Source organism: Lethenteron reissneri, chromosome 33, assembly GCF_015708825.2.
Source record: "Lethenteron reissneri isolate LAM-NWPU_2019-01 chromosome 33, ASM1570882v1, whole genome shotgun sequence".
Lineage (NCBI taxonomy): Eukaryota > Metazoa > Chordata > Hyperoartia > Petromyzontiformes > Petromyzontidae > Lethenteron > Lethenteron reissneri.
The window spans coordinates 801,468-820,530 of NC_083811.1; the positions used below are offsets into that span (position 1 = coordinate 801,468).

Below are 19,063 nucleotides of genomic sequence, written 5' to 3' on the forward strand. Positions count from 1 at the left end.
TGTCACTAAGAGATAGGGCCTTACCAATCAGCCCGACAAAGCGCAGCAAGTTGGCACAGTGGGAGCAAAGGTGGTGCATCTGCTAGTCATCTCAGCCAGTCAATCCATGGCACCTGGGTCTCTTCACGATCTCCTGTCAGCCTTCACGTGACCTCAAGGTGCACCTTAGCTTAGCACAAGCGTCGTGCTCACGTCGCCGCCACTCCGTGTAGAACGGCAGTGGTTCTTCGTGTGTTCATACACGTGTCGTCATCACCATCGTGCGAGCGGTGGCGCAATGGTTAGCATGTTGTGCAACGAACCCGGCGACCTAGGTTCGATTCCCGCTCGCAGAAAACATCGGTGACGAATATCTGAACCCGTGCCGACCCTTTCCTAGGTGACACAACCTTAAATGGGCACTTGGTGTGTAAATATCGCAACAAGGGAGACAAAGGCGGCCGAGTGTGCGTGGTACTGGCCACTCACCTCGTTGTGTGCCGTGCCGGCATTCAGAGGTGCTATGAAGTCAAAACAGTATGCATGACTACACAGAGAAAATCCGTGTTTGAAGCGGTGTGTGTATGTGTGTGCCGTATCTGTGTCCGGTGGCATTGTTTGTGTTTATATGCGTTCTTCTGTGTGGTACGCGTGTTTATGTTCGGAATTTGGTTGTGGTCGCTATTAAGCTCAGAGCCTTGGGCTAGAGACTCGGAAGAGACTCGGACGAGTCTGTAGCTGAGTGCGCGTTACACGCGACGCTGCAGTGTCTGATTCCATCCGGGCACGGCGGCAGGGTTCAGGGCAAGACTCGGGATGTGCGGCACAGTCAGCCAGGGGCCAGCGCTCGTGTTTATCTGAGCCGCTTTGATCCTTAATGTTGAAGTGCTCTGGAAATGAAGCGCCCCTCACGGGCGCAATGCTAAGCGAGCGGTCTGCCAGCATCAAGCCACGGCTGCAATTCAGAATCCAGTAGTAATGTATTCATCGTGAATTTATTATTGTTATTATGATTACGCTTGTTTACCCAGTAAAGCCTCGGTGAGTCTCGTGACCCTTTTAACGGAGGGTCTTGCCAAAGTGTCTGCACGAGGATGTGATGCTACCTACACTATATTCAAACTGAGGTTTTTTTCCTGCAAATTTCGCCAACTTGGACCCTGACACCGGCACTCACTCGTCAACTCTTGCGAATTATGTTGCGGGATCTTTAACGTCCTCCGGGAAGCAGAAGGCTCGTATAATGTTTTATAGTTAATCCACTCGCAGTATTAACCAGGGCGGCTGCTGGAATCGAACCGTGAACCGCTGCAACACGCTGCTGTGCAGCCGACCTCGGATCTCGTCGGATGTCTGAAACTGAAGCAGATTTGAGCCTGGTTAGTTCTTGGATGGGCGACCACCGGAGCTCGCAAGGGGGTGAGATGTGGACAGGGGAGGGTGTCGTTGAGTGGTGCCCCATCGGGTGCAGGAGATGTATCCGGTACCAAAGCTTAGCAGGAGACCAAATACACATTCATAGAATTGGACAAACATCCCAAATGCAGGACCCGCCAGATATATCATTATTGAAACTCATTGAGGCTTTCCTGAGTAAAATAATTGGCAATTTGTGTGTGAATAATAATGCCACTAAAAACATTTATACTTTTACAGCCATGTCTCTATCCGCTGCTGGATGAAGGCCTCCACACGCTGTCAGTCGTGGGGGTTTGTTAGACCATACTTCACCGCTCTAGGTCGTGCATTGTGCTCCGTTTGATTTTGCGCGGTTATCTCGGTTGTGTTGTCTCTTGAAATTAATGAGTCGTCGTGAGCGTGGACCGATATGTTTGTTGGTTTTAAGTGCGTGAATGATTTTTTCCCCCATGGCAAAAAATAACCCCCTGCGCCCCCATGCCGCGTCTAATAAACCCGTGACGGTAACGATCACGCCGCGCGTCAGGCTCCTGGCGGTGTCGCCACCGCCGGTGTTGGGTTCGCTGCGAACAATGTGCCTTCTCGAGCCGCCGCTGGTGTTTGGAGTGGAAGGTGCCCACCTCGCCCTTCGCGCTCGTGCCAAGTCGCTCCCTCACACCTCGTGCGCCCAGCGGGGTTGGCCTCATCCGTGCGGGGCCCTGGCCGTGTTGTCTCCTCGTCCGAGCGGTGGATTCTCTACGGCTTCTCGAATTTCCCCACCCAAACGAAACCGGACTCCCTCGATGCAATTGGTCAAATATCCATCCCAATGCAGGTCCCTCGCGAGACTTGTCCTGAGTCAGACACTGCCTCCTTCCTCCTCGCTCCCCGTGGAGCACGTGCGTGACGACTGCAATAAGCCCACGCCGCCCCGGGTCGTCTGTCATTGGTCTTGAACGGTGCCGTCGCCAGGTGGACTTCGGCCTGCCACGTGGCCTCTTCCCTCGTGGTGTCCAGGGCAGCTTTCGCTGGGTAAGTAAAGCGAATAATTCTTGATAGCTGGAGGAATCCGATGGGCTATGAAGCTCGTGTTTCGCCTAAAACCGCGACGCGAGCGCCGACACGACCACTGCCGCCTGGGCCGCTGGCTGCTCTGGTGAAGAAGAAGAGGATGAGGAGGAGGAGGGGGACTTTCTCTGAGGAGCGGAAACGCCGTTCGGCTGCCGCTGCTTGGTTCAACACAGCTGCCGGACCCCGCCACTCACCCAGCCACAAGAGGCCGTGACATTAATTGCAGTGTTACACATTTAAAAAAAAATTGGTTATTCGTTGGAATCGTGAGCCTGGATCGCTACATCTCATTGATTCGCTAGTTGAGAGCCCTTACCTCCCCACTCACGCACAGAACGCGGGGTTGTAGTGGCAAACTGCATCCAACTCACTTTCCGAATTGTTTCCCGTTCAATTCGGCACAGAGTCTCATCTCTTCACAGTCCCCAGTGCCAGCGGTGTAAATCCGACGTTCCTTTGTTGAGGGCGAGTCGAACAGACAGCCGCTGTTGCCTTCCTCGCCAAGTGGCACGCGTTTGGTCCACGCCAGAGGGGCTGGAGGGGGTGACGGGGATTGTCACTTACACGGTGGAGATTGAGGGCCGCGTCTGAGTTAACGAGCTGCGGTGTGTGGGTGGTGACTCACGGGCGAGTCAGCCGAGCCGGCGTGTCTGACATCTCCTGCTCGATATTCACCCCTGGCAGACAATGTGCCAGCAACGTCCCTCCCACGACATACAACCCGATATTTAAGATCTCGGAGATAGAATTTCTCCAAATCAAGTGCGGAACCAAATTTAATGGAGTGGGGGGTGTTTTTGTTGTTGGCAGTCGTCTGTGACCAGGGCTGAGAAGCCGGTTTCATCACAGGTGGCTGAAATATGGATTTGAACTCAGGCTCTTAGCAGTGCCCGGCTCAGCGCTCTGAGCCACCTCGCCCTGTGGGTGACTTTTGGATGTTTGTTTTTGTTGCAGTAAGAGTTATTTTTCTTATATTCACGGCGGGAGCAGAGAGAGAGAAATGCACAAACATCGGACACTCTTAATCCCATTGGACGCGCGCCAAATCCACCATGCCACCGGCGTCGCCATGGCGACCTCTGTAGCCGCGATGTATCGCGAGCCACTTTTATCTCCCCTCGCCCCCCCCCAGTCCCCCCTCCCCCCTCCCCCAGTCCCACCCCTCTCAACGTCTCCCCCCTCTCAACGTCTCCCACCCCCCCAGTCTCCCCCCCTCTCAACGTCTCCCACCTCCCCCAGTCTCCCCCCTCTCAACGTCTCCCCCCCCCCCAGTCTCCCTCCTCTCAACGTCTCCCACCTCCCCCAGTCTCCCCCCTCTCAACGTCTCCCACCTCCCCCAGTCTCCCCCCTCCCAACGCCACCCCCCCCCCCAGTCTCCCTCCTCTCAACGTCTCCCACCTCCCCCAGTCTCCTCCATCTCAACGTCTCCCACCTCCCCCAGTCTCCTCCATCTCAACGTCTCCCACCTCCCCCAGTCTCCCCCCTCTCAACGTCTCCCACCTCCCCCAGTCTCCTCCATCTCAACGTCTCCCACCTCCCCAGTCTCCCCCCTCTCAACGTCTCCCACCTCCCCCAGTCTCCCCCCTCTCAACGTCTCCCACCTCCCCCAGTCTCCCCCCTCTCAACGTCTCCCACCCCCCCAGTCTCCCTCCTCTCAACGTCTCCCACCTCCCCCAGTCCCCTCCCTCTCAACGTCTCCCACCTCCCCCAGTCCCCTCCCTCTCATCGTCTCCCACCTCTCCGTGCCCCCCCTCGTCTCCCGCTCAATTCGATCACTCATTCATTGCATAATTTGATTAATCAATTTCCGGTCGAAGCGCGGCTCCTTCTCGTCCTGCACTGTCAGACGTTCCGTGCTGCCCCCTCGCGCGCGACCCCGTCCCACTCCGTGCACTGAGATATATTTATTTATTTCGCTTTGCGTCGCGCCAAGGGGAGGAGCGCACGCGCGTCCTCGCCGTCGTTGGAGGGGGGGCTGCAGTTTCCACTGCTCACTCCTCCGTGAGCGTGAGAGAGCGCGAGAGAGAATCACAGCGAGAGAGCGTGAGTGTGAGGGAGAGAGCGAGAGAGAGAGTGTGTGAGGTAGAGAGAGAATCACAGAGAGAGAGAGTGTGAGGTAGAGAGAGTGTGAGAGAGACTCACAGAGAGAGAGTGTGAGGTAGAGAGAGAGTGTGAGTTAGAGAGAGAGTATTTGTGGATATGTGCTAGCTGTGTGCGCTGCGCACATAAACCGCGGAGTCTGCATCGAGGGGATCTCTGCCGATTCATCCCTCGCCCTCTGCCCGGACTCGTGCGCCCCTCGGCCCCCCGCTGCCGCGGCGCGCGGAGAGGCGCGCGGAGAGACGCGGCCGCCACGCGGACCCCCGACTCGAACCCTCGTGCGGTCGCTGCGCGGCCACGCGCCGTGATTTACATTCATTCACAACACCGCCGCTGCTGCTGCTGTTGTTGGTGGTGGTGGTAGTGGTTGCGCACGTTTGTGGGACGTGGGTGCAACGCGTCTCGAAAACCCCCGCGTGCAGGAGACACTGGAGGACAGAACGGATCCATCTGTCCCTCCAGTCCACCACCACCAACACCACCACCACCAGCACCACTACCACCAGCACCACCAGCACCACCACCACCAGCACCACCACCAGCACCACCACCTCCACCACCATCGCGCGTGGTAGCGCAACACGCGCGGGTCTTGGCGCGCCTCGTGAGGGTTCCGTCGAAGCGAGGAGACCTCAAGAGGAACTAAAAACAACGTCGCTGCTCACTGCCCGCTCCTCCTCCTCGTACTCGGCGCCTCGCGCCCCGTCTCCACCCCGGGCTGCTGTCGCGCTGCGGAGACTCCGAGCCGGAGCGGAGCGCCTCGCGCGTGGGACCCGCGGGAGCCGCTCCGCGTTGCGCGCCTTTCCTGAGGGAGGGAGGCGCCCCCCATAGACCCCCCCCTGTCCCCCGCCTCCTCGGCACGACGCCACGAGCTTCATCCAGCCCGGGGCGTCTCCACCTCACCAGCCTCTCGGCGTCTCCACCTCACCAGCCTCTCGGCGTCTCCACCTCACCAGTCACCAGCCTCTTGGCGTCTCCAGGAGTCTGGTTCGGTGCCGGGATCCGCGTCCCCGCGGGGCTCCATGCCGGGGACCGACCCCGAGCGCGGTTGTCGACCTGGGGTGTGAAATAAGTTCAAAGTCCACACGTAGCAGTAGTCGTGTTGTTGTTGTTACCATCAACCCTAACAACAACCATCACCTACATCATCTCCATCGTCGATATCACTACCAGCAGCAGCAGCACCACAACTACCATCAGCACCACCACAACTACCAGCAGCAGCACCACAACTACCAGCAGCACCACCACAACTACCAGCAGCAGCACCACAACTACCAGCAGCACCACCACAACTACCAGCAGCAGCACCACCACAACTACCACCAGCGGCAGGGCGTCTCCAATGCCACGCTGCACGCGCCATGAGCGGCCCCGGCGCGGCCTCTGAGCTCCCTGCGCTGAGTCTCGCGGCGAACGGAACGCGGCCCGCGGCGCCATGGAACCTCTCGGCGCCGGGGTCGTGGCCGGGGGCCGGGTTCGGGCCCGAGCTGGGGTCGGGGCTGGCCTCGGCCGAGGAGGAGGGGGACACGGGTCGTGCTGCGGCGATCCCCCTGGAGCACAATTACGCGGCGCTGACGCTGGGGGTGGCGCTCATCGCGGTCATCATCCTGGGCAACGTCCTCGTGTGCCTGAGCGTGTTCACGGAGAAGGCGCTCAAGACGGCCACCAACTACTTCATCGTGAGCCTCGCCGTGGCAGACCTCCTGCTCGCCGTACTCGTGCTGCCGCTCTACGTCTACGCAGAGGTGCGTCCCAATGTGGTGCTGCCGTGGTGGTGGTGGTGATGAGAGACGGATGTCGCTTTGTGACAGTGTAGGTGATGGAAGAGATGGTGGTGCTGGTGGGTGGTGATGATGACAGTTTGGATGACATTACGTGATATCGGAAGTGATGGAGGTGAGCAGTGGTGATGGAGCTGGCAGAGATAGATGACGCTTGGTGCGAATGGTGGTCGTGGTGGTGATGGAGGTGGTGGTAGTGGTGGTGGTGTGGGGAGCGGTAGTGTAGCGGTTAGCGCTACGCTGCGCTACGAACCTGGCAACCCGAGTTCGATTCCCGCTCACGGCCAACACCAGTGACGATTATCTGAACCGGTCCCGGACCTCCCCGAGGTCGACTCAACCTCAAATGAGTTCCCGGTGCAATGTGTAAACATCGCCACTGGGAGGACAAAGGCGACCGGGCGTGGTGTTGGCCACCCCCCCCCCCCCCTCGTGTGCCGTGCCGGCTTTCATGGGTGCTCGCTAACAGGACTTGCCCCTACAGTCTGTTAAGGCTATACGGGGGATCTTTTTTTTGTAGTGGTGGTGATGGAGGTGGTGGATGTAATCGTGGACAGTTGGTCGTCCTGGTGATGTTGAGTTGAGAGGCGCCTAATAAGTGTAAATTATGATAATTATTATTAAGTGGTGGTTCGGGTTGATTATTAATGTGACGGGGGATGGGTTAGGACGGTTGCGGTGGTTACGGTGGAGGTTCGTGATGATGGCGATGGTATTAGGTGGTGGTAGTAATGTATGTACGTTTCACTTCTTTCGCACCGTACGGAGTCAACCCTTCCAATAGGCGGTACGGGGAAGAGCAACAAACTGATGTTCGTGATGACGACGTTGTGGTGGTTAGGGCTGATGGCGATGGTTGGTGGTCGTGGTAATTGTGGTTGGTGATGAATAGATGATTGTGACGACGACGACTACGATGGTGGTAGTTGGTGGAAGTGGTGGTGGCGATGATGGTAATAAGGACAACGACGCTGATGATGGTACTGTGTAGCCGGTAGACGTGACGTGGACGGCGGTGACGTACATGATGATGACGCCGATGTCTCTACGCACCTCGCGCGCTACGGAACACGTTGCGGCCTCTAACACCGCCTCAACTGCATCTCCACCACAATCCCTAGAGATGTCCCCTGGCATCTGCACCACAACGAGATTACAATCCCTAGAGATGTCCCCTGGCACCTCCACCACAATGCATCACAACATTGGGCAGATTCCGTGCACCGGTGGACAATTTGGGGCAGCCCACAGTGCGCTTGCTGCTGGCACCAATCATCATTATCACCACAGGCGAAAGCATTTTCTGAAGCCACCTCTACTTGAACCTTTGGGTATCTGTGCAGGTCTGTTGGCCTCTGTGTAAGTATGCGAGTCTCCGTATGAGTCTGTATCTCAAATCACCAGATATTTTCACCGTGAAGCGACGCGTGAAGCCATTTATAGTTGAGTCTGTGGCTCTCTATGTAGGTCCATCGGTCGCTATGCGAGCCTGTGAGTCTCCACGTGAGTCTACATCGCAAACCGCGGAGCGCGTAGCAGCACCGCTGCCCACTTCCAGCAGCCGCTGGCGACACAGATACCCATCACGAGGCCACTCCTGGAGCCCTCTCCCCGCTCGCCCGCCCGCCCCCCGCCGCACCACCAGCGGCACCTGGACGAGAGGGCGCGCGTGGGGCTTCGTGACCGCTGTCCGCACTGCCCGGGTCGCTGCTCTTAATTGAAAGGCGCCGCGGCGCGAGGAGCGGCTTCTCTGATTGATGGCCAAGCCGTGATCCGTGAGGCGCGGGGCCACTGGCAAGGCCGCGCTGCGCGCTCGGTGGAGCCAAGTAATGTGGGATGAGGTGACATCTTAATTGATAATGATGATGAGGGTGATTGATAGTCCCCCATAATCATTATCATCGGAGCGTTGAGGCTTAATTACCTGGGTGTGACGCCATGCCCATGGAGTCTGACATCACCTCCCCTCCCCGCCCGTTCGCCACTGTTACCCCCCCCCCCCCGTTCTCTGCAGTTTCTGGGGGGCACGTGGACCCTGAGCACGGCTCTGTGCGACGCGCTCATGACGATGGACGTGATGCTGTGCACTGCCTCCATCTTCAACTTGTGCGCGATAAGTGTGGACAGGTGCGGTTCATCTCCATCGCGGTCATCATCGACAGTAGCAGCATCGTCACCAGCAGCAGCAGTAGCATCATCATCAGCAGCATCAGCAACAGCAGCAGTAGCAGCAGCATCAGCAGTAGCATCATCATCAGCAACAGCAGTAGCATCATCAGCAGCAGCATCATCAGCAGCAGCAGTAGCATCATCATAAGCATCAGTAGCAGCAGTAGCATCGTCACCAGCAGCATTATAAGCATCGTCATCATCAACAGCAGAATCATCATCAGGAGTTGCTGTCGGAGGATGATCATCAGTAGCATCAGCAGCAGCAGCGGTATTTGTCAAGGTTTGGCCACGCACTGCTGCGGCGTCAGTGTCTCTGCTTCTGCGGCAGGAGGGACGGGTGAGAGGCGGATGTGGCCGAAGCTCAGTGCCTCCTCAAACAACCCGGGGCCATGGCCACTCACCACACTCACCCCACACAATCACCACACTTACCACACACACTCACCACACACATTCACCCCACACACAGCCCACTCGCCACACTCACCCCACACACTCACCCCACACACAGCCTACTCACCACGCTCACGACTCTCACCCCACACACTCACCCCACACACTCACTACACTCACCCCACACACTCACCACACTCACCACACACACTCACCACACTCACCCCACACACTCACCACACACGCCACACTCACCCCACACACTCACCCCACACACTCACTACACTCACCACACTCACCCCACACACTCACCCCACACACTCACCCCACACACTCACCCCACACACTCACCACACTCACCACACACTCTCACCACACTCACCCCACACACTCACCCAACACACTCACCCCACACACTCACTACACACACCACACTCACCCCACACACTCACCACACGCACAGCCCACTCACCACACTCACCCCACACTCACCCCACACACTCACCCCACACACTCACCACACACACCACACTCACCACACTTACCACACTCACTCACTCACCACACACACAGCCCACTCACCACGCTCACGACTCTCACCCAACTCAACCCACTCCGCGTCTCAGGGCGGGGTGTGCATCACGTGAGAGTTGCCTCTCGTCTTGGAAGAGCGCACAACGCGCTCGGTGCTGCAATTGTAATTGGCTGCTGCGTCGGGTGGAGGAGGGTGTACGACGCAACATTTACACCTCCGCGATTTGTGTTCAAGCAAAGCCTCTCCCGGCCTCGCGTGGGTGCGGGGTGGTGGGTGGTGGTGGTGGTGAGGTGGTGGTGGTGAGGTGGTGGTGGTGAGGTGGTGGTGGTGGTGAGGTGGTGGTGGTGAGGTGGTGGTGGTGGTGAGGTGGTGGTGGTGGTGGTGAGGTGGTGGTGGTGAGGTGGTGGTGGTGAGGTGGTGGTGGTGAGGTGGTGGTGGTGAGGTGGTGGTGGTGGGGTGGTGGTGGTGGCAGTGAGGTGATGGTAGTGGTGAGGTGGTGGTGGTGGTTGTCCACAGGTATATCGCCGTGGTGGTGCCCTTCCAGTACAACCGCAGCCGCTTCGGCTGCCGCCAGCTGGTGCTCATTGGCGCCACGTGGGTGCTGTCGCTCGGCGTCGCCAGCCCCGTCATCTTCGGCCTCAACGACGTGGAGCGCCGCGACCCGGCCGTGTGCCGCCTGGAGAGCAGCAGCTTCGTGCTCTACTCGTCCGTGTGCTCCTTCTTCGTGCCCTGCCCCATCATGCTGGCGCTCTACTACTGGATCCTGCGCGGACTCCGGCGGTGGCGCCGCTCTCGAAGGAGCCGGAGCCGGGCCGACGGTTCGGGCCGCGGCCCCCGCGAAGCGCGCAAGGCCGGGGCCGGGGCTGCGGCGGCACCGGCGGCACCGGCGGGGGGGGAGGCGCTGGGGAATGGTCGAGGGAGGGCGCCCCCCCTGCAAGGGGACGCTGGGGGTAGATTCGAGCAGCAGCAGCAGCAGCAGAAGGCGGGATACCTCCCCGGCCCTGCCGCTGTCGCCTTCCTCCCTCGGGGGGCCCCGACGCCGAGCCCCCCGGCAGGAGGAGGAGGAGGAGATGGGGTCTCGTGCGCGGCGGCGGGGCCCCCGAGTGTCGACATCCCCCGAGCGGACGATGAAGAGGAGGAGGAGGAGGAGCACCCGGAGGGACACAGCGGGGGTCCCTGCGGGGGGGGTCTGCCCCCCGCACAGGGACCCCGGCCGAGAAGGGGTCGGGGCGGGGAGCGGCCGTGCCGGGGCGGGCGGAGAATGAGCGGCAGGGAGCAGAAGGCGATGCGGGTGCTGCCCATTGTAGTAGGTGAGTGGAGTGGTAGGTGAGTGGAGTGGTAGGTGAGTGGCGTGGTATGTGAGTGGCGTGGTAGGTGAGTGGCGTGGTAGGTGAGTGGAGTGGTATGTGAGTGGCGTGGTAGGTGAGTGGCGTGGTAGGTGAGTGGAGTGGTAGGTGAGTGGCGTGGTATGTGAGTGGCGTGGTAGGTGAGTAGCGTGGTAGGTGAGTGGAGTGGTATGTGAGTGGCGTGGTAGGTGAGTGGCGTGGTAGGTGAGTGGAGTGGTAGGTGAGTGGCGTGGTAGGTGAGTGGCGTGGTAGGTGAGTGGCGTGGTAGGTGAGTGGAGTGGTAGGTGAGTGGAGTGGTAGGTGAGTGGCGTGGTAGGTGAGTAGCGTGGTAGGTGAGTGGAGTGGTAGGCGAGTGGAGTGGTAGGTGAGTGGAGTGGTAGGTGAGTGGCGTGGTAGGTGAGTGGAGTGGTAGGTGAGTGGAGTGGTAGGTGAGTGGAGTGGTAGGTGAGTGGAGTGGTAGGTGAGTAGCGTGGTAGGTGAGTGGAGTGGTAGGTGAGTGGAGTGGTAGGTGAGTGGAGTGGTAGGTGAGTGGAGTGGTATGTGAGTGGCGTGGTAGGTGAGTGGAGTGGTAGGTGAGTGGAGTGGTAGGTGAGTGGCGTGGTAGGTGAGTGGCGTGGTAGGTGAGTGGAGTGGTAGGTGAGTGGCGTGGTAGGTGAGTGGAGTGGTAGGTGAGTGGAGCGGTAGGTGAGTGGCATGGTAGGTGAGTGGAGCGGTAGGTGAGTGGAGAGGTAGGTGAGTGGCGTGGTAGGTGAGTGGAGTGGTAGGTGAGTGGAGTGGTAGGTGAGTGGCGTGGTAGGTGAATGGAGTGGTAGGTGAGTGGCGTGGTAGGTGAGTGGAGTGGTAGGTGAGTGGAGTGGTAGGTGAGTGGCGTGGTAGGTGAGTGGAGTGGTAGGTGAGTGGCGTGGTAGGTGAGTGGAGTGGAGTGGTAGGTGAGTGGAGTGGTAGGTGAGTGGCGTGGTAGGTGAGTGGAGTGGTAGGTGAGTGGAGTGGTAGGTGAGTGGAGTGGTAGGTGAGTGGAGTGGAGTGGTAGGTGAGTGGAGTGGTAGGTGAGTGGAGTGGTAGGTGAGTGGAGTGGAGTGGTAGGTGAGTGGAGTGGTAGGTGAGTGGCGTGGTAGGTGAGTGGAGTGGTAGGTGAGTGGCGTGGTAGGTGAGTGGAGTGGTAGGTGAGTGGCGTGGTAGGTGAGTGGAGTGGTAGGTGAGTGGCGTGGTAGGTGAGTGGCGTGGTAGGTGAGTGGAGTGGTAGGTTAGTGGAGGGGCTCATAATGGCCATGTCGGAGATACAAAGACGGCACTGTGGAGTCCCTGTGGGTTCTACTTCGGATTTTGATTGAACCCGGTTGACCAGGGTAGCGAGGTTGATGGTCTCAGCCAGTTAACGATCGCACACAAAACATTCCCCAAATTACTTTTCACTTAACTCGGCTTCGACGTGTCGGGGAGCGGTTCATGTTGTTGCTGTTGAGGTTTCAACAGAGACGCTCCCCTCTCAGCAGGGATTGTGAACAGTCGCAGCGCCCACCCAGAGTTTACGAGCAGCAATCGCAGGGCTCTCAAAAGTAGTTCTGCCATATCAACTTTCCGAGGCCGTTCTCGAACGCGGGGCGAGGCTACGCTGCTCTCTGGGTGAGCTCCCAATGTACGCGTCTCTGTCTCCCCACCGTACGGTGAACTTCTTTCGCACCGTACGGCGCGATCCGTGCTAATCGGTGGTACGGGGGAAGGACAACAAACTCCGTAGCTCATGTCACGCCACGCGCCACCTGTCAGCCAGGACCTATATCATCTGTCACCTGCAGCCTAACCAACCCGTCAGCTGTCGCCTGACACATGACAGCTGCCGCCCGTCATTGCTGTCAAGCCGATACCATCGCACCTTTGGCGTGCCACGTGTGTGCTGCCACCTGTCACGCGTCTCGCACCTCACCTGTAACTTGCCACGTGTCACCCGCCGCCCAGCAACTTTTGTTTGAGCTGGGGAGGTGTCAGGGCGCACGGTGCGTGCGTGGTGGGGGCAGGGCAGGGGTGAGGAGGCGCGGTGGTGGTGGAGGAGGGATGAGAGGAAGGGAGGGAAGCGATCGGTATAAAGGGAAATTATTCCTTTTGATATCTAAAGGGGAGCGATGCCGATATTGAGCGGGGCGGGGGGGGGGGGAAACCACTCGGCTTTGATGTCGCCATGGACCGGGGGGTCGGGTCGCCGCGTCGGGAACCGTCGACGCCTCGAGATTTGCAATCCCCGCCCCCCCCCCACTGCGTCGTTAATTACGAGCCTCACGCTCCAGCGAGGGGACGGGGTGCTGATGGTGGTCGCGGGATTTAAAACCTCGCTGTGACTGCGCCTCGCGCGGCGCCACTCGGGGAACGCGCGCCGCGGCCCTCGTAGCCTGAGTAACGCCTGTGCCGTGACACACGTGTACCTGGGCACGCGTGTACCTGAGAACATGTGTGTACCTGGGCAGGCGTGTACCTGAGAACACGTGTACCTGAGAACACGTGTACCTAGACACTCGTGTACCTAGACACGCGTGTACCTGGGCACGCGTGTACCTAAGAACGCGTGTACCTGAGAACACGTGTACCTAGACACGCGTGTACCTGGGCACGCGTGTACCTGGGCACGCGTGTACCTCGGCACGCGTGTACCTGCACACACACCTTGTCATGGGCATGCCTGGAAGAGCATGGCTGGGGTGCAGGAAGGGCACGGCTCTCGATCGATCGATCGATGCGCAACGCGCAGCAGCCGTGACTCGCGTGGGCCTCCCGCGCGGCGCGCAGGGAACTCGATCGGTGACCAAAGAAGAACACGGCGCTCCGTGTTCCGTTTACATTTTACTTCTCCCAGTATTTCATGCCAATGGCTTGTGCTGCCGTGGCACGAGATGCAATGTCCCGCCCAGAGCCCTCCGAGAGCCGTGCCGTCACCGCGTTCTCTGTGCTAGGGAACGAATTGCCCGAGGAAGCAGATTTCGCAGAACTACCGCTGCGAGATGTCTTCAACTCGTGATCTTAATTTGTTTTAAACATTCCACACATCAGGGGGTGCAGACGTTCCCACGCACGCTACCGCGGAGACGAGTTCACCGCGCGGCAGTCAACCCGACGTTTTCATTCTCAGAGAGGTGTTGCTGCACATGTCGCGGCGAACAGGGCTGCTACTCTCAGCTGCTGCTTTGAGCGAGTGAGTTGGCGGGCGAGTGAGTAGGTGGGGGGAGTTAATGAGCGAGCGAGCGAGTGGGTGAGTGAGTTAGCGAGTGCATGGTCAAGTGAGTTGTTGAGTTAAGTGAACGGCCGAGCGAGTGTGGGTGGTTTGGTGACTATATTGATGGGTGAATGGGCAAGTGAGTGAGTGACAGAGCGAGCAGTTTATTGAATTGTCGAGTAGCTTGAAGCAAATGAATGGCCGAGCAAACGAGTGATCGCGTGGGTGGGTGAGTCGCTGAGTGAAAGACTGACGCGGGTGGGCGATCGAGTGAGTTAGGGCACTGCGCGGGTGAGCCTCGTCTCCTCCTGCCCCCCCCCTCCCCAGGAGTGTTCCTCGCCTGCTGGACGCCCTTCTTCGTGGTGCACGTGACGCACGCGCTCTGCGCAGAGTGCGGCGTCAGCGCGGCGCTCGTGAGCGTCGTCACGTGGCTCGGCTACGTGAACAGCGCCGTGAACCCCATCATCTACACGGCCTTCAACGCCGAGTTCCGCGGCGTCTTCCGCAAGGTGCTCTGCTGCCGCTCCGCCTCGTAGGGAGCCACGCGCCTCCACTCAGGGGGGGAGCCACGCGCCTCCACTCAGGGGGGGAGCCACGCGCCTCCACTCAGGGGGGGAGCCACGCGCCTCCACTCAGGGGCCCGGGGACCCGCGGAAGAATGCCACGTGGGGACCCCCCCCCCCCCCCGACGGCGTCACCATCCGCCGGCCCCTTGTGGGGATTTTCTCTCGTGTGAGGTCCAGCGGCTCCCCCACTGGGCGGCTCTGGGTGTGTGCACAAACAACCACCCCACAAAGACAAAGATCCCCCGTATAGCCTTAACAGACTGGAGGGGCAAGTGCTGTTAACGGGCACCCTTGAAGGCCGGAACGGCACACGAGGGGGTAAGTGGCCAGTACCACGCCCGACCGCCTTTGTCTCCCCAGTGACAATGTTTACACACTTCACCAGGTACTCATTTGATGCTTAATTCGATCTCGGGGAGGTCCAGAACCGGTTCAGATAATCGCCACTGGTATTGGCCGTGAGCGGGAATGGAACTCGGGTCGCCGGGTTTGTAGCGCAGCGTAGCGCTACCACCTACACTACCGCTCCCCACTCACCCATCCACACACCCACACACGGACACACATCCATCCACACACCCACACACGGACACAACACCGCTTTCTCACCGTCACTCCAAGCACCTCGTCATCCTCTCCACTCGTCTTTTGAATCTTCTCCCAACGTTGCTGCGCTGATTTATATCGAAATCCGCTTCTGCTCTGATCCTGAATCAAGTGGCAGTCAGCGAGTGACTGATTTGCATAATTTACTATTTATTGTTGTCGTCGTTATTAACTTACAATCCATTGATATCGAGTCGGGGGCTATATGCTATGTAGAGAAACTCGACCGCGGAGAAAACCCGGATAGCGAAGCAAAGAAACTCCGGCGTGGAACGGAGAAACTTTGGCGTGGAATATTAAAAAAACTTCGGAATGGAGTCGAGAAAACGTGGGATGGACATAGAACTCTGGCACGGAGCCGATATATTCCAGCGACTGCCAACTGTAAACCCTGACATGGGGCCATTAAACTCTGGCAACCGGAGACCAGAAACTCCGGAATGGAGCAGACAAACACCGTCGTGGAGCCGAGAAGCTCTGGCATCAGGAGCTCCGCGGGAGTGGAGCTTCGGTAATGTGGAGTCTCGGCTCCCACGGCCTCACCTCCCTTCACAAAGAGGAAGACTCCGCCCCCCCCCCCCCCAGCGACCCCTCTACCCCGCCAAGGCTGGATCAACCCCACAGTTCACACACGTGGCCGGGGACGGTAACCCCCTTCACTGGATCCCCTTTGGCCCCGGTGTGTGGAGGTGTCCCCGGGGGCCCCCTGGGGTCCGTGTGCGCTGCGGCTTTCGTGGTTTTGTCCTGTGCGGTGAGTGTCGAGAGAATAAAATTCACGGTGATTGGCTACCGCACAGAGCACCGCCGTTTTATTACAAACAACGGTGGTGGTGGTGACGATGTTGGTGGTGTTTCTAATTATATATCGGCGGTAATTGTGGCGTTGATGGTCGTGATAGTGATGAAGACGTTGGTGGTGGTTGATTAGTATTGGTGCTCGTGGCGATGACGATCCTGCTGGTGGTATGATGATGGTGTGATGACAAGACAGACTCCAACACACATTGAGCACGCGTCTTGCTGCTGCTGTCGCTGCTGTTGTTGTTGCTGCTGTTGCTGCTGCCGCTGCTGTTGTTGTTGCTGCTGCTCGGAACATTCAATCGCTGCCGCTCTCTCCGTGGGCTTCGAGCTTCCTCGGGAGCCACGACCCCGCGTCCATTCTCGGGGAATCAAAAACAAAAGCGCGCCGTGCACCTCGCGCGAGAGCGGCTGTCGTTCACGAAGACAGCCGCACTCTCCCATCATGCACTTGTCGAATTGGACACGTGGGCGGACACGTGGTCACACCGTCCACCTGGTCGCGGATTTATCGGTTCACGTGTTCACCCGCTTACCTGGTGCCGTTTGTACACCCTGGCATCTCTGTTCGCTTGATCACCTGGGCCCTCGATCTGTTTACCTTCGCACCTGTTGACGCGATCAGCCGCTCGTGTGGTTCACCTTTGCACATACGGCACAGACTTGGACACCCGTTCATTCGTTGTTCACCTCTTCATTTGTTCACTTTGAGAGCTGTCCACCCGTTTACCTGTTCATGTGTTTGAGTTGACACTTTTTCATCTCCCCACCGGTCCCTCGTGTTCACGGGACATCTTCTCACCTGGACACCCCCCCCACCTCGCCCCCCCTCACCTCGCCCCCCCCCACGTCGCCCCCCCCCCTCACTTCGCCCCCCCCAACTCCCGCCGCGCAGTCTCCCGCGGCTGCCTGAAACAAAAACAACGCGGAGCCGCCCTCTCAACAGCGCCCCCCCCCCACCACTGCCGCCCCCCCCACACCACTGCCGCCCCCCCCCACACCACTGCCGCCCCCCCCACACCACTGCCCCCCCCACACCACTGCTCCCCCCACACCACTGCCCCCCCCCCACACCACTGCCCCCCCCCCCACACCACTGCCGCCACCACCCCCCGCCACCCTCAACTCCATCGCAGCTCCTGCCTCGGCACGGACACTCCCGCGAGCGACTGAGCTCGTGATGAGTTCCAGTGATGAACTCCAATGAAGAGCATCACCACCAACCAGCATCACCACCAACCACCACCACCACCACCACCACCACCACCACCACCACCACCAACCACCACCACCACCACCACCACCACCACCACCAACCAGCACCACCACCAACTAGCACCACCAACCACCACCACCACCAACCAGCACCACCAACCACCACCACCACCAACCACCACCACCAACCAGCACCACCACCAACCACCACCACCACCACCACCACCACCACCACCACCACCACCAACCAGCACCAACTAGCACCACCACCACCAACCAGCACCACTAACCAGCACCACCACCACCACCAACCAGCACCAACTAGCACCACCACCACCAACCAGCACCACTAACCAGCAGCACCACCACCACCACCATCAACCAGCACCACCAACCAGCACCACCACCACCAACCAGCAACACCACCACCAACCACCACCACCAACCAGCACCACCACCACCAACCACCACCATCAACCAGCACCACCACCACCAACCAGCACCACCAACTAGCACCACCAACCACCACCAACCAGCACCACCACCACCAACCAGCACCACCAACTAGCACCACCACCACTAACAACCAGCACAATCACCACCACCCAGCACCACCACCAACCACCACCCAGCACCACCAACACCACGATGCCTCCTGGCTCTGGCCGAGTCTGCTCCAGGCGGCCGTCAGCGAGCGAGTTGCCACTCGTGGGTCGATGGGCACCGAGAGACGATGGCAGGGGGTGGTGGCATTACCCTCGAGATCACGCGTCCGTCTCTCTCGACTGGGACTCGGCACGCCTCGCAGGCTGAGCACGCTCTGAGCCTGGCCTCGCGTGCTCTGGACGGGCGAGCGGGAGGCGCAGGTGGAGGTGTTCAGGTGAAGGTGTTCAGGCGTGGGGTGGACGCAGGGGACGCAGCCAGCATCCACCACTGTTGTTGTCCACCACTCCCCGCTCCCTCCCCCAGCATTCACCAACCGGTACTGACAGCGGTGGTCAAGGATGGTCAAAGCGCCTTCACGCCCAGGCCCTCATTCAGCAGTGACTGGACACTCACCTGAACTGTGACTGTACTCACACCTGAACTGTCACTGTACTCACCTGAACTGTGACTGGACCCACGCCTGAGTTGTTGTTGGTCGGGCGGAATCGAAACTCAAAACAGAGCCCTTGGAGGGGCTCTCCGCCGCTTCCCCTTTCTCGCCTCGACCCGAGAGACCGAAACCTGAGACCCGCGGGGCGGGGCCTGCACGTGGTGGAGGAGAAACCACGGCACTTTAAACCCTCGCTGATGACACCACCACCACTCACCACCAATCACCGCCACCACCCTGGTCGCCCCCACCTTCACTCGCCTCTCATCCCCACTGCGACCCTGCCCGGTGGCGACACCCGAGGCTGCCTGGCACGGGACACGCGGAGCGTGGGCGGCCCCGGGGTGGATATTTCGAGCATTCTGGGGCATTCACGGGGAAATTCTGCAGCTCACGGGACTCCTCGCACTCCGACCGGGGACTCAACGCCCAGATCCGGGCAGCTCCGCTCTTGCGTCAACAACAGAATCGATCGCAGACAACAAATCCTCCCGTCTGTGAATAGAACAAGAGCCTCCAGTGTAAACTATATGCTGATTCTGAGCCTTCAGCAGACCGCTCGCGAGTGACGCCTCCGAAGGCCGGCACGGCACGCGATGGGGGTTGGTGACCACAACCGCATTTGTCTCCCCCCCCCCCATTATGATGTTTTACACATCGCACGAGGTACTCATTTAAGGCTGAGTCAACCTAGGGGATGCCCAGGGCCCGGTTTCAATTATTTTTGCCGGGTTTGTCGCGTAGTGTGCTAACCACTGCACCACCGCTCCCCGCCAAGACGCATACAGGGAGGTGTTTAATG

At 59.4% G+C, this 19,063-nt stretch overlaps 1 protein-coding gene across 2 annotated transcripts; it reads left to right on the forward strand.

Moving 5' to 3' along the window:
- The first annotated feature begins 4,467 nt into the window (after nt 1-4,467).
- LOC133350156 (D(4) dopamine receptor-like) lies at nt 4,468-15,938 on the forward strand. 2 transcript variants are annotated; one of them, XM_061564183.1, is made up of 4 exons: nt 4,468-6,296; nt 8,347-8,459; nt 9,949-10,742; nt 14,308-15,938. In XM_061564183.1, exons 1-4 carry the CDS (start codon nt 5,913-5,915, stop codon nt 14,514-14,516), a joined length of 1,500 nt encoding a protein of 499 aa, XP_061420167.1. In that variant the 5' UTR covers nt 4,468-5,912; the 3' UTR covers nt 14,517-15,938. The 2 variants fall into 2 exon arrangements, with proteins under 2 accessions (XP_061420167.1, XP_061420168.1); XM_061564184.1 differs by having other exon boundaries at nt 8,347-8,438.
- The last annotated feature ends 3,125 nt before the right edge of the window (nt 15,939-19,063 follow it).